Here is a 14,151-nt window from a genome sequence, read left to right as displayed (position 1 = left end):
ACCCTAATAAACAGATTAATTTTTTAAACAACAAGTATTCACAGAACTCCTTTGACACTTTGGCATGGAACACATTTTAGGTAACTTGCTTAAACACTAAAATGACCTTTCCTTCATCTTTCACCACTATGTAAGACTTTAAACACAGAACACAATTCAACATAATTCCTCAAGCTCCCAATGACGGAAGATGAAATGTTGAGAGGATTCAAGCATTTTTACTACGTCATCTAATCATTCTTTGGGAAAGCACACACTAAATAAAATACTTCATTCAAGTATATACTAAACAACCACAATTACCATCTACCGTGCAGAATTCTTGTATGACACAGCCAACCACAGAAGACATGATTTTTTTTTAAAAAGATCTTTCAAATGGATACCAACTAAAAATTAGGCGTTCCAAGCATTTACATGTCACAAATGTAAAGAAAACAACATATACTTTTTCCTTCTATTCTTTTGCAGGACACATGTACGGGTAAAAACTAAGCAGTATATTAAACTAGTACTATCAAATTAAAAACCTACATCTGTAATACCATAATTGAAATTTCTTTCTCCGAGTTATTTGACAGCATTTGTTAAACAAGTAAATGCTCAATTTATTGGACCCCAATTTAACAGCCTTTAGGAATAATGGATGCTGTCTGCCAGCACTACCCCCCGCCCTTAAATACCTGCCAGTGATGCACCAGACCTGCTGCGGTCACTGGAGCCACCAGGGCTGGAGGAGCTGCTGCAGCAGCTAGGGCCACAGAAGCATCTGCAGCTGCCACCGTGGCCAGGGCCAAAGAAGCTGCTTCCTAAGCCACCATGCACTCCTCCCACCAGTGGTGAGGCACATGCGCAGGCAGGCAATAGGCACTGACATGCTGCGTGCGTCCACCTCACTCACTTGTTCCTAACCGTGTTGTGTAACACAGCTCGTCTCTTCACAAGTTTGATTTCAAAATAAGCACGTTTTGCGCCAGATTTTGTAAAGTAAAATAAACAACCATGGCCTCTGAAGATAGCAGTGAAAGAAGAGAGTAAATTTGAGTGTTAAGCAAAAGCTGGAGTTAATTCAGAAACTAGAGGCTGGCGTTTTGGTTGCCCATGTATGTGAAGAATATGGCGTAAAGAAGCAAACAGTGTCCGATATTTGCAAGAGGAAAAAAAAAGCTTAAGCAGTTTTCATTAAGATATCGTGTTGATGGTTCATCAAGTGGTTCAACAGTTAGAAGCAGGAAGCATATGAAACCAGCGCAAGACAAAAACCTTGGGGATGCTGTGTATAAAGTGGTTTGTGCTGCAACACTCATGCAGTGTAAACATGTGTGGTATTGAAATTTGCTCCGCTGCAGACCCACTAAGCAAATCACATGAAAATAAACTTATAGCTAATGATGGATGGCTTTGGCTTTTCTGTAAACACCATGGCATAGGGAACAAGAGGACATTTGGTGAATCTTTAAGGGCACCAACAGAGGAGACTGAACCATTTAGAAAAAAATTAAATGAAAAATCATTAAGAAAGAAGGCATGGTTTTATCTCAGATTTACAATGCTGATGAGACTGGTTTGTTTTGGCAGTCACTCGGTGAAAACACACAGGCCTATAAACATGAAAGCTCTACAGCAGGCCATAAGATAAGTAAGAAAAGGATCTCGGCATTACTCTGTCCTAATGCAGATGGATTACATCAACTGAAACCTTTTGTTGGTATATCACGTCAACCATGAGTCTTAAAAGATATCATGAGAGATCTTCCAGTGAAATATTACAACTCTAAGAAAGTGTGGTTTAACGTGGAAATATTTAGAGTGTATCTTTAACCACTTTACTCCTGAGGTTTGCAGGCACCAGACAGAGATCCTAATGATCGCTCCAGAGAATGTTATGGCTATCCTAATTTTAGATAATGTTCCTGCATGGCCAAGCATTTATAAGGTGTGCAGTAGTGAATCAAGTGTTTGCCTCTGCTATCTAATAAAACCTCATTCATCCAGCCAATAGGCCAGGAAATCATTGTTACATCCAAGAGATTATACCGCAAGAAATCCTAGAAGAGGTGATGGTTGTGTTGGAGAATGAGAAGAGAGACTGATACAACAGGACAACGAGCTTTGCAGAACCTCAGAAATTACAATTTGAAGTCTGCAATCTTCAACTTTGCTGCTGCATGAAAGGTAGTGAAAATATCAACTTTGGCTAATGGCTGGAAGAAATATATACATGCTATTGATCATGATTTGGACAGAGAGCTTTGAGGTCAGCGATTACCACTGTACCATTCTGAAAGCTGGAGAAAAAGATGCAACTGAGGATGATGTTCTGCAGTAGTTAAAGGATGATGAAAATGATCCTGGGTACCAGGAGTTGACTGAAGGGGACATTGCTGAAGAAGTTCTTGCTGCCAGAAAGGAAAAAAGAGGATAGTGAAGAAAAGAAGGAAGAACAGGCAAACTAAACCTGTGCCTACACCATGAGATAAATTCAGATTTAAGGCAGTTAGTGCAATATTACAACATGACTGCCTTCACTGTAAATAGCATTAGCTCGATTTAGGGATCACTGATATCGATACCATAACACCATTGAAACCAGCTAGGTGTAGTGTCAAGTTCAAATTTAAAAGTTCAAATAAAGGCCAGCATGCAAGTGCCACGTCTTAAAATCAAATTAATTAGCCTCCAGGGGTCCAGTATGTACCCAACAATGCCCCACAGCACTCCACTCTGGCTGCTTCCATCTCCACTGCTCTCCAGGTGTGCAGGAATTAGATAACAGGAAGACAGTGAATTTCAATTCAAGACCAGGAAGCCTGGGGCTGTTGGGTTATATTTGTATGAGAGGCTGAGAAACATTTTTCTTTGCCACTAGCGCTGAGTGCATCTACTCATTACAAATAGCCCCAATGTGGTTCTCTCTCTACCTCTATTAGCTGAGCACCTGGTACTTTTTTCTGCACTGCCTGGCGCCAGCTGCTGTCCCACCATACCACATGGCAGCAAGGCTGTTGGGGGGGCGGGGAGGATGTGCTCGTGTGAGAGGCTGAGAAACTTCTTCTCAGAAGTTTACATTTGTGCAAGCCTCCCACTACCTCCCCCACAGGCACCATGCAGTCACGGCTTTTCCTGCACCCAACCACGTCACGTGGCTAGCCCCCAACCCAATAAAAGGATGGGCCTGCCATTCAGTGCTGTCCATGCTGCCAGGCAGCACTATGTCCTGCCTTATACACAGTGAGGACTCCAAGGGCAAGAAAGATTTTCGGAGACTTGCTGCCACCGGGGGAGGGGAGGGAAGGGGAACTGCTTCAACTGGCCCCCAACCAAAGATATTTTTGGGGCCTTGCTGCCGCCAGGGACACTGCTTCAAACAGCCCTCCATTCAGCCTCCCCGCATGCCTCTCGCCAAAAGGACATTGAGGGCTAGCTGTCACCAAGAGGAAGTCTCCCCCAGCAACTATGAATTGTGGAGCCTGGCTGCTGCCCAGTGGGAACAGTTCAAGTGGCCCTCAAGCAACAGACCCCGCACCCCACTACCAAAACAGATTTTCGGGGACCCTGTCAACTGGCCATTCAACCCCCCTCCAATGGCAATGAAATTTGGTGAGCCCCATCCCCCATGTTGGCCATGTCTGTGTAGTGAAGAGGGAAGCCAAAAATTTTTTTCCTAGCCTTTGCTGTCATCTTTCTTCTAACTCTGGACCCCTTCACACAGGGAAGAGAGGGTAGAGGGACAGCTGAGACTACAAACCATGCACAGAAACTGTATAATGAACTGGGAAGCCAAATACCCTCCCCACCAACTCCTTCCCCCCCCCCCCCCCGGCAAAAAAAAAACTTCACTATAAACTCTTTCTTCAAGCTTTCCATTGTCCTTGTGTTATTTTCAGGGATCAGATGCAATCACGGGGATAGTCAGTGGATGGCCAGTTGAAAAGACACACACTTGCCGATTTTTATGGAATCCTTGATAATTCAGTTACAGAAAAAAAATTTCTGTTAAGTTTGCCATCTTTGTTGATGCCCTACTTTTCCTTCTTTCAGACTGGAAAAATTGACGTTTGCTTAATGCAGAGAAAGCTTGATGAAAGAGCAACATCTACAACTGCTTCGTCGACTATCAGAAGGCATTTGACAGCACAAATAAGAAAGTGACTTTGGCAGTGCTGGAGTCATACGGAGCGTACAGCAGACTGATATGACTGTTGAAGGCAATCAACAACGATGCAGAGAGTTAGGAAGTTGGTTTAGAACAAATAGAGGTATAGACAAGGTGAGCCAATATTGCTATCTTCATCACATACTTAGAGAGCGATGGACAAGATCAAGGAAGAGGTAGAAGGGATGAGAATTAACAAAATGAGAATTAACAACTTGAGGTTCGCAGATTATATAGTTATCGAGGAAGATGAAGAGAAGCTAGCGAGAATGGCGGAGGTGCTAAACAAGGAAGGGAAGAGGTACAGACTGATTATGAACATCAATAAAACAAAGACAATGGTATTAGGAGATAAGGAAATAGGAAGGAAGATCAGTATAGATGGGATCGAACTAGAGAATGTAGAGAAGTTCACATATCTGGGGAGCAACATGACGTATGATCTCGACTGTAAGAAGAAACAGACTAGAAGAGCAAAAATGAGCAAATGTGAAAGTGATGGTAAGATCTCAAAAACCAAAGTCATTAACTTAGGAACAAAGCTAAGTATCTTGAAAAAGTGTGTATTCAACAGCATGCTGTGCGCATGTGAGACATGGGTGACAACAAAAGATTTGAAGAGAAGGATACTGGCATTTGAGAGGAGTTGTTATAGAAAGATCTTGAGAACAGGATGGATGTAGAAGGTCACCAATGAGGAATTATATAAGAAGATACAGCCAACAGAGAACCTACTGCAGAAGGTTATACAATGGAAGCTACAGCTCTTTGGGCATATCTACAGAATGAACAATGAGTGAAAAACCCTGGTACTGGGCATAATGGACTGCTCAACTGGGAGAGGCAGACCCCACACAGAATGGGTAGATGATATAGTAGCTTGGTACAGAGCTAGTCTACAAAAACTAAGCCACTCCACACTGGACAGGAAAAGAAATAGTGAGGGAGACATCGGACACCAGCAGGTGCTAAGCCCATGGTTGTTCATGATGACGACGACTAAGCATGTATGGCATTATTCCCAAAATCCCTAAGGGTTCTAATGGTCATCAATAGAACAGAACACCCTTACAAAAAAGAGTATCTTTTAAAATTTCTCTGTATGTAGTATTTTTTAAAAAGTATTTTAATCACAAACAGATTTTGTTTTGTTTATTTGACTTACTATTTAGGTAATAGCTTTGTAGGCTATTCAACAATTGTATGGTTCAGTCCTATAAAAGGAGTTCTTTTTGTGGAATACTTGCATGATTGTGCCTTCATTTTCAATATGACACCAAGTTTTCTTGGTAGCAAGTGGGATTAAAGCTCAAACATTTTAGCATCTTATACATTTTGAACTTAGTGAAGACTTTACTTTTTTTTATTATTATTATTAAAAAAATAGTTTGGCTTTCCACAGTTGTGTTTTACAAGAAGTCAGTTTGCTGTCCTAGTGTGAGGATAAAACTAAAAATGAGTTACCCAACTATTATAAGCAACAATTTTAGCTCTGAATGTGTCAATATGGATTCTAAATATTGTTAATTATATAGACAAACACTTACCCTTAGATCACTTTCCTTCAACTCAAGTTCAGTTCCATCTTTGTATTTAACAGTGTAAAGGTGAGTGAGGTCATTATAGCTAGCAACTTGTACTTCATAATAGAGGACACTTCCTGGCCAACGACCCATCACAACCTCACCATCAGCAAATCTTCTGACTGGCATTTTCCAAAATGAATTCTAATAAAACAAATAAAATTAACATAAAATGACAAATTTAAAGCAGGCTTTCATTCCCACACTTCTGCCCACCCACAAAGTCTTATTGTACAGAAGCACAGTTGTGACAGTATTTCTGGAATGAAAAAATAAAGCCTTCCAAGTCATTGAATCTACATGTGTTATCCATATATGCACCAAAACAAAAAAAGTATTTTAAAATAGCACTAATATTGCCAAATCAAGTACTCAGGATTTAGGAAATATCAGAATTAAGGTTGCTTGTACAGGCTGAAACTGTCTCATCCAGCACCCCCTCCCTTGTCCAGCAGGACAGTGGATGTTGCTGGACCAGAGAGCACCTGTACCAGAGAGCTCAAGCTGGTGAGGGCACAGAGGAGCCTTGCTGCTGGCAGGGAGCCCCACTGACAGCCCACTTCGGAAAGCTCCAGAGCAGGGAGCCAGGGAGGATCCTGGTTGTGGCTCGGAGACCTGTCAGCAGCCCCACAGTGCAGACCCTGGCCAGGGCAAGCCTGGCAGCCCACATCTGAAGGGGGCCCAGCTGGAGTGGAGACTCCTCACTCCAGGAAACCCACGGACTTGGACTCTCTTCCTCTAGCAAATTCCCTCATTTGGGACCACTCAGGTACCAGGCGCACCAAACAAGGGAGGTACAACCTGTACAACTTGAATGTGTATTCCTCTCCTCCCTACCCCCAGAGAATATATTACAATACGGTCTTTAATTACATGATCACAAACTTTTTTTACATGATTTCTACCTCATTCAGTGCACTACACGGACGGTACACACTGAATGAGCAGCTATATTAGCCTTATTAACATACTACTTCATGACTTATTTATACATGTTATTGAAACTGCTCTAAAGAGACAATTAAATTTCCTGTAGTGAGGTGGAGTTGCCATGCGCTGACCCGAAGGGAGAGGAGCCCCTCTGGAAGCCATTCTGGACCGAACTTAATCCCTCCCTATCACCTGAGTGGAAGTCTGTACACGGGGCTAGGAATATAAAAGCCCAGCCTGAGGGCTCAGACAGGGCCCAGCTGCCAGAGGAACCAGAGGTCTGCCCAAAGCTCCCTGTCTGGGAGGCAGAGGACTGGCTGGAACACTGAGACATCCAGGCAGCTGAGGCCTGGATTGGGCTGCCTGGACCCCTGCCGGTCCTGGCACCACTTCGATCTCCTCAGAACCTGTCTGACCCAAAAAGACCAACCTGACCCAGAGGACCAACCTGAGCACTGGCCTAGGCCTGCACCCCGAACTAGGCTAAGGCAGCGAAATCTACAGGCCACGAAGGCCTGAACTGGGCCACCTGGACCCGGAACCCCAGGAGCCCCCAAGAGCCAGACCAGACACCCAGATATGCGTGGAGAGGGAAGACAGAAGTAGCCCAGAGAATAAGGAGGACAATTAAAGGTCTTTGGGCAGCGTGTTGCGGTCTGAATGCCTGCTGACCCTTGCAGCAGACCACTCTGCTGCACAGGGCCCTGGACTGGGATGCAGTGCAGTGGGCAGGCATGCACCTCCCCCTTCCCGCCATGTGGCAGTCTCCTTCTCTCCACCAGCACAGACAAAGTACCTGTGCCCTTCTTGAGACTAACAAGAAGTCCTGTGGCAGTTTATAGACTAACAGATATTTTAGAGCATAAGCTTTCGTGGGCAAAGAGCCACTTCATCTGAACATTTTAATGGAGTGGGCCAGTCTGTTAATGACTTAAAAGTCTGAGTCTTACTGAAGAGGAATTTTCACAACAGTCTTGAAAGAGAGGCTGCTGAACTCTCATTTATAGTCAAATTCAACACATTAACACATGGTTTGAACCAGGATGTGAATTTTCTGGGTTATTACAAGGGCTCTTTTGCATACTTGGCTTAATTTAATTCTTGACTTCCCCTCCCTGCCCCTCTACTCTCTGATTTGCTCGCCTTGATAATTTTTTTTCTGATTTGTCAAGCTTGATTACTATTTTTGGTTCTCTGTACCTTAAATATTGAATCTGTTCTGGTATGGCTATGGTCTAAAGAAGTGAATCTGTCCCACGAAAGCTCACCTAATAAATTATTTTGTTAGTCTTTCAAGTGCTACTTTACTGCTTTTTTGTTTTGCTAGTACATAGACTAGCACAGCTTTCTCTCTGTTACTGTTCATCTGATGAAGCGCATCTTTGCGCACAAAAGCTTATGCTCCAAAATATGTTAGTTTATTAGGTGCCACAGGACTTCTTGTTGTTCATGAAGATACAGACTAACAAGGCTACCTCTCTGATACTTCCTGAGACTGTTGGTTTAGTGCCTGTGCCCCCCAAGCTAGGGCCTGGGCTCTCCTCAACTGTGTTAACTGTGTTTGCCACCCCACCCTGAGCCACGGCCTAGGCTCTCTGGAGACTGCTTGCTTGCTGCCCTGCACTGAACCAGGGCTTGGTCCTTCCTGAGACTGGGTGTTTGTCAGTGACCCCACATGGGTCTGGGAAAGGGCCTGTAGTTAGTACAAGGTCCCTGCAGTGGTAACTGTGACCAGCAGGGCCAGAAGAATAGGTGACCAGAAGCTCGCTCCACTCACTTGAATGCCTACCAAAACCAGCAGGGGAAAGTGAAACTGACTTGATTTTTCAACAAGGTTTTCTGCTTTACATGGTTCAGCAATACTTTCAGTTTGTAGAACTGAAGATCAACACTCCCAATTTTCAATGTAATGACAAGTGACAGTCAAGTAGCTTTCTGTAGTTAATGCAGTACATTTCAATAGACACTGATGAAAGTAATGTCTTGCCAGAAGGTTAAACTAAAGGCAATAAAGCGAATCTCTCAAACATTAACTCTGTCTCATTTTCTTGCAAACATTCGTAATCCCAGACATAAAGGTAGATGCCTAACTTCCGAAGACGATGCTTCTACCGTGGTATGGGCACCTCAAAATCACTCCTCAGTTATGCGAATCATAATAATTGTGAGGGCTGGAGCCCAACCATATAATCGCTACATGTTTACTGGTGATGTCTTGAACAAAACCACTGCCCTAAATTGGTGGGAATCATTAGCCAGGCACTTTGGAACAGAGTGGCTTCAGTTGCTAAACCAACTTTTCACAGCTTTAGTTTCCTCTATAGGCACAGAGAACACACTCATTTTGTGTTATTCACACAAACCAAAGAAAGATATTGGGAGTTGAAAAACCACAAAAGTTACAGAGAGAGTGGGGTAGATAAAATTAGTTGTAGAAGTTTTGGCACTGCACATTTAGAGTTCCGTTAAAATAAAATTTGAAAATAAAATTACCATTTAAGGACAGCTGCCACGCAGCAATTCAGGAGACAGCTGCAAATGTGAAACATTTAAGATTTAGGTTTGTGTGTGTGTGATTTAGTTTGTACCTTTCCTAATGAGCTGGTGCTGCATGTGCAGCTTGACATAGGTAATGGGTATTATCTACCATTTCCTAAATTAATAAAAATCAAGTTAACAAAAATTACTCAAACTATACCCTTAGATGCTGTAAAACACGGTACTGAGATGTAAATTAACATGTTTTAATTATCAGATTTGCACCATTCTTTAAGCAATATGGCTACAGCTATATTGTAGCTGTAACTCAAAATAACTTATGCAATTTGCGCAACACAACTTGTGTAATTTATTTTGAGCTAACTTATTTCCAATTTGGTGCCATCCACACAGTACCATAGTTTGAAATAAGCAGGTATTTGTACATATATACCAAAATAGCAACTATAGCGCAGCCACAGACTACCTGAAGTATCAGTGGGAATCCTGATTTAAATCAGTCAGTGATATTTTTTCTTAGTGATATGAATTGTGATTTACATCTATCCACCCTGTTACAGAGTGTTGCAATGCCTACATCCCTCCCAGACAGACAATATTAAGACTGTGAGCCTTTCTTAATTATACAGCCCATGTCATAACCACTGTTCATTTTCTTTTCTCTCCACTATTCCAGCACAGGAGACCATCTGACTGAAGCCTAAAAACAGCTCCACAACTCTTCTTTTCCAGGTAATCTTCACTTTTGTTGAGTTAACAGATGTCATAATCAAAGGAGTTATAGATATTCTATCTTCAGATTCCAGCTATTTGAGTGATAACTTGTGTCGCACGACATCAGTATGGACAAGATCACATCACTGCACCACTGGGTACAGCCAGAGGAAAATGTGGTAAAGAAGTAGACAGCAGTGTTCCCTGTAAGCTGCACACTTCAGCAGCCACCAAGGACAGAGTCAAATGCCACCCAACTGATTAGCAGAACCGGCAGCATGTGTTTTTACTTGTGGTGCACATCTGCATGAACCTCAGTGGACATAAAATTTATTCCGCACATGGATGGAAAAATTAGAGGGAACACTGGTAAACCAGGTTAAATCAGTGATCATAGGCTTTGTAGGTGATGAAGAGAAAAAGAGGTCTAGTGGCACTAGCAGAATGTGCAAAACCTCTCTTCTGCATCCCTGAGAACGACTAAGAAAGGTGGTGGTGTAAAATAGCAGAGTAAACAAGGCTATATGAACACACACAGCACCAGAAGAACAAAATTTTCTTTATTTCAAATCATCAAGCAATCTTGCAAAAAAATATTCAGGGGAAATTTGCCAGTTTAAGCCTGGAGGAGCAATGATCTAATAGTATATGCCTGTGTGATAGAAAATACTGTAAATCCAATTTATTTGAAGGTGTCAGATTTTTTTTTTTTTTTATGTTTTCACAACCCTAACCTCTTTCTCTGACAGCTCAGGATTCAAAGCTGATAGCCCAAAAGGGTGAGTATCTTGAGGATGCCTTTGAATTAGAGAACCATCATAAGTTTCAGTGCTGGTTAGGAGCCCCTGCTATCTCTGGTGCTGACTGACCCATGCATAATGGATCCAGAGAAACAGATAAATATTCATAGACAAGACAGCAAGGAAATAGACTGTAATTTACGATTTCACAGTGCAATTTCCAGAACTATACACTACTGTGTCTGGACAGTACTTAAGTAATATTTAATCACCTTTTAGAAACATCTTACCACAAGAGTCAGATGGGTAGCCATGCTAGCATGTATCTGCAAAAACCAAGAAGTCCTCTGGCACCTTATAGACTAACAGATTTTTTTGACATGCATCTGACAAAGTGGGTCTTTGCCCACAAAAGCTTATGCTCTAAAAAAATCTGTTAGCCTATAAAGGTGCCACAGGACTTCTTGTTATCTTTCCACAATACTCACTAAGGCTTTGCCCTCAGTGGAAGAAGTGTTCACAATACTAAGAGAGGTAGCCGTGTTAGTCTTCTTCAGATCAACAAGAAGTGGGTTTGTCCCACGAATGCGCCGCACCTAATAAATTACTCTGTTAGTCTTTAAAGTGCTACATGACAGCTTTTTTTGTTTTGTTCACAATACATACAGTTAAGCACTTACACGACTAACAGAAATATTTGCATAGGATCTTCCACAAAAGAAGTCTCATGCCAAAAAATACACTCCTTAATTACCACTCCATCTCCCCTTTTATACAGTTCAGGTATTTACACTTTACATTGAAAAGCAACTGACAAACCCCAGCGCTGACAACTACTAAATACCAATATAAAGAGAAAAAGCCGTCAAACTCTGCAAAGCAAATCGTGAAAATACTAAGCAGGAAAAGAAATTCGTGCCCTTGGCATAGACTTTAAAGCACAAGCATCCAAAATGGCGGGAAAACGTCATAATTTAAAAACTTTTCCCACTTAGCCTGAAAGAACAAGGATCTGGGCCTTGAGCACAACGTGGGAACGTAACAGATCGCAAGTTTGTTCTGCGCTTCAGGAATCCCCCAGCCCGGCAGGAGACAGACACCGAAGTGCGAGTGGAGAGGGCCCGATCCCGCCGCCATCACTGCCCAACCTCCGCGCGCAGTCGCGCTCGTTTGTTTCCTAGGGACCCGCGCTCTCCGGTCTCTAGGGCCTCGACCCGCCCGCGCCTCGCTCCTTAGCCCGGAAACCAGGTACGAGGGCAGTGCCTTGCTCCGCGGCACGGTGCCACTGCCCCTGCACACCGCCCTACCCCATAGGGCAGCCGGCCAATCGCCCGCGCTGGGGAGGGCGCTACACACCGGTTATCACGGACGGTTCAGCTCGCGAGCCTCCGTCTGGCTACAGCCCTTCCCCCACCGAGCACCGGGGGGGAGGGGAGGCGATGTGGTGAGGGGGGAGGGGAGCCTGTCACTCTTCGCTCCCAGACGCTAACGAGTGAAACCAAACGGCGGGGAGGAGAGGAGGGAAGGGCCGTTGCGCACCAGCCATCCCGCCCCTCCCCCAAGGTCGGCGTCGCGAGGCCCCGGAGCGTGGGGGAGGAAGGAGGAAGCGACCGGCCAGTGCCCTCCTCCCGGGGAAAGCCTCAAGGGGGTGTGTCCTGGTCCTCGGCCGTCCTCAGTCCCGGCCCCTTACCTGGCCCGCCGCCCCCACCTGGCCCGGCAGGAATCGCCTCTGCGACACAGCAAGAGTCGGGGCCAAGCCGACCGTCAACGAGCCAAGAAAACCACCACCCCGAGCAACGGTTACAGACAGAACGGCTGGCGCGTGAAGCTCGGGCTGCAGCCCCGCCCCTTCCTGCGAGCGGCTGGGCGCCAAGCGCCCGCATTGGTCAGCTCGCCGGGTTTGAATGGCGACGGGGACGCGGAATTGGCTGAGAGTCGGTGGCGCGTTCCTTCCTTTTGTGCCCCGATCGGGCCCTCCGAGCGGTGTCCCAGCTGGGGGCGCCGCGGCCCAGGTCGTTTCGTCAGCGCCTGTGAGACAGGGAAGTGCTGACTGTCTCGCGGGGACATTCAAGTCCTGGCCCGTCCCCAGGCTGGGGCTCACTGGAGGGCGGGGGAGACAGAGTCGGTCACCCAGACCCCCCCGTAGCCTTCCGCCCTGACACTGCTGAGACCCTTCAGCGGGGGAAGTGCAGGGGCACACTCAGGGAGTGGAGCAGTAATAGCTGAACAGCAGAAACTGGTTTCACGGGCGGAAAGGCACTTCTGCCACCGACCCAGCTTATGCCACTCACAGCCCCTCTTCACCAGATGCGCTGCGGCAGTGCAACTTGCTGCAGGATTGTATATATACACGGGTGGTGTGTGAATACCCCTTCAAGGGGCTAGTTCCTTGCCTCACCCCTTCCACTTCAGACATTGCACACCAGAGTCCCCCCACACCCATCAGCACCTGGAGGAGCCCTGGCAACACTGCCACCGAACCACTGACCAGCCTACCGGCTGGCCTCCAAATATTAGTTTGACCCCCATGCTGCTGGCTGGTCTCCAAGCACTAGCCTGACCCCCAAGTCCCTGTCCAGACCTGAGTATTGGCCAGATCCCTAGGCAGCTGGCTGGCCCCAATCACTGGCCTGACCCCCTGATCTGCTCTTCTGGCCCCAAGTCACCACCTGGCCCAAGATGCTGCTGCCATCGGTGTAAACTGCATCTTCCCCCTCCTCAGGAGAGGGGATCAAGGCCAGATAATGGGTGGAGCCACAGCCTAGGTTAGGTGTTACCTGCTTCCCATGATCTAAATAAGACACTACTGTTTCTTTTCCCCAGAGACAAGAGTAGATTAGGACTTTTTGGACAGAAAGACAAATAAATCTGAAGTTATTGCTAGCAATATTCCAAGTACCAATTTACAGGAATCAGTAGCTGACAGTCTTGACAGCAACAGGTTCATTTGCACAGAGAGACAAAGCTTGGCTTATTCTCCACTAATGTTCCAAATAATAAGGTGGACAAGAATTTTACTAATAGGTTTTATCCGCATCCTCTGGTTATGGGCAAAAGTGAAAGACAATTTCAGCATATGGGAAAAACTTCAGAAACAAAGACATCATGCTAAAGTAGTTGATCAATTTTGAAGTTAGGCTATGTCTACACTGGAACATAAAGTCAATTTTAAGGCATTTAACTCAATTTTACAATTTGACTCTCCACTGCAAATACCATTAGGTTGATTTTAAGGGGCATTAAGGTTGACTTCTCTGCTTACCCATCCCAGCAGAGTAATGCCAAGTTCAATTTTAAAAGGTCAATAATGCTAGTGTGGAAACAGCATTCCTTTAAATCAATTTTATCAGTCTTCAGAGGTATCCCACAGTGCCCCGAATGTGCCTGTTCTGGCTGCTTTCACCACCGCTGCTTTCCAGGTGTGCAGGAAATAGGTAACAGGAAGCCCAGCAATGTTAACTCATTTTCTTTCTGGCCAGCGTGGCAATCACATCTAGCCATGATTTCTCAGGGTTGCAAAAGAACCCCA

The 14,151-nt window shown here is 44.9% G+C and overlaps 1 protein-coding gene across 6 annotated transcripts in view; it reads right to left on the bottom strand.

Annotated features, from left to right (window-relative positions):
- The window catches only part of LBR (lamin B receptor), a 52,953-nt gene extending 40,512 nt beyond the window's left edge, over nt 1-12,441 (bottom strand). For 4 of the 6 annotated variants that reach the window (XM_074989890.1, XM_074989893.1, XM_074989895.1 and 1 more), the window contains exons 1-2: nt 12,313-12,441; nt 5,704-5,883 (exon numbers count right to left, since the gene is read on the bottom strand). In XM_074989890.1, coding sequence (XP_074845991.1) covers nt 5,704-5,868 — 165 coding nt within the window. In that variant the 5' untranslated portion in view covers nt 5,869-5,883; nt 12,313-12,441. Of the gene's footprint in view, nt 1-5,703; nt 5,884-11,770; nt 11,852-11,978; nt 12,107-12,312 lie in introns of those variants that run through there. The other 2 variants (XM_074989891.1, XM_074989892.1) reach the window with 2 other exon arrangements.
- Between the last annotated feature and the right edge of the window lie 1,710 nt (nt 12,442-14,151).

This window comes from Carettochelys insculpta, chromosome 3 (genome assembly GCF_033958435.1).
Source record: "Carettochelys insculpta isolate YL-2023 chromosome 3, ASM3395843v1, whole genome shotgun sequence".
Taxonomy (NCBI): Eukaryota; Metazoa; Chordata; order Testudines; family Carettochelyidae; genus Carettochelys; species Carettochelys insculpta.
Note: the sequence above shows the minus strand (reverse complement) of the source record. Positions and strands in the feature narration are given on the sequence as shown.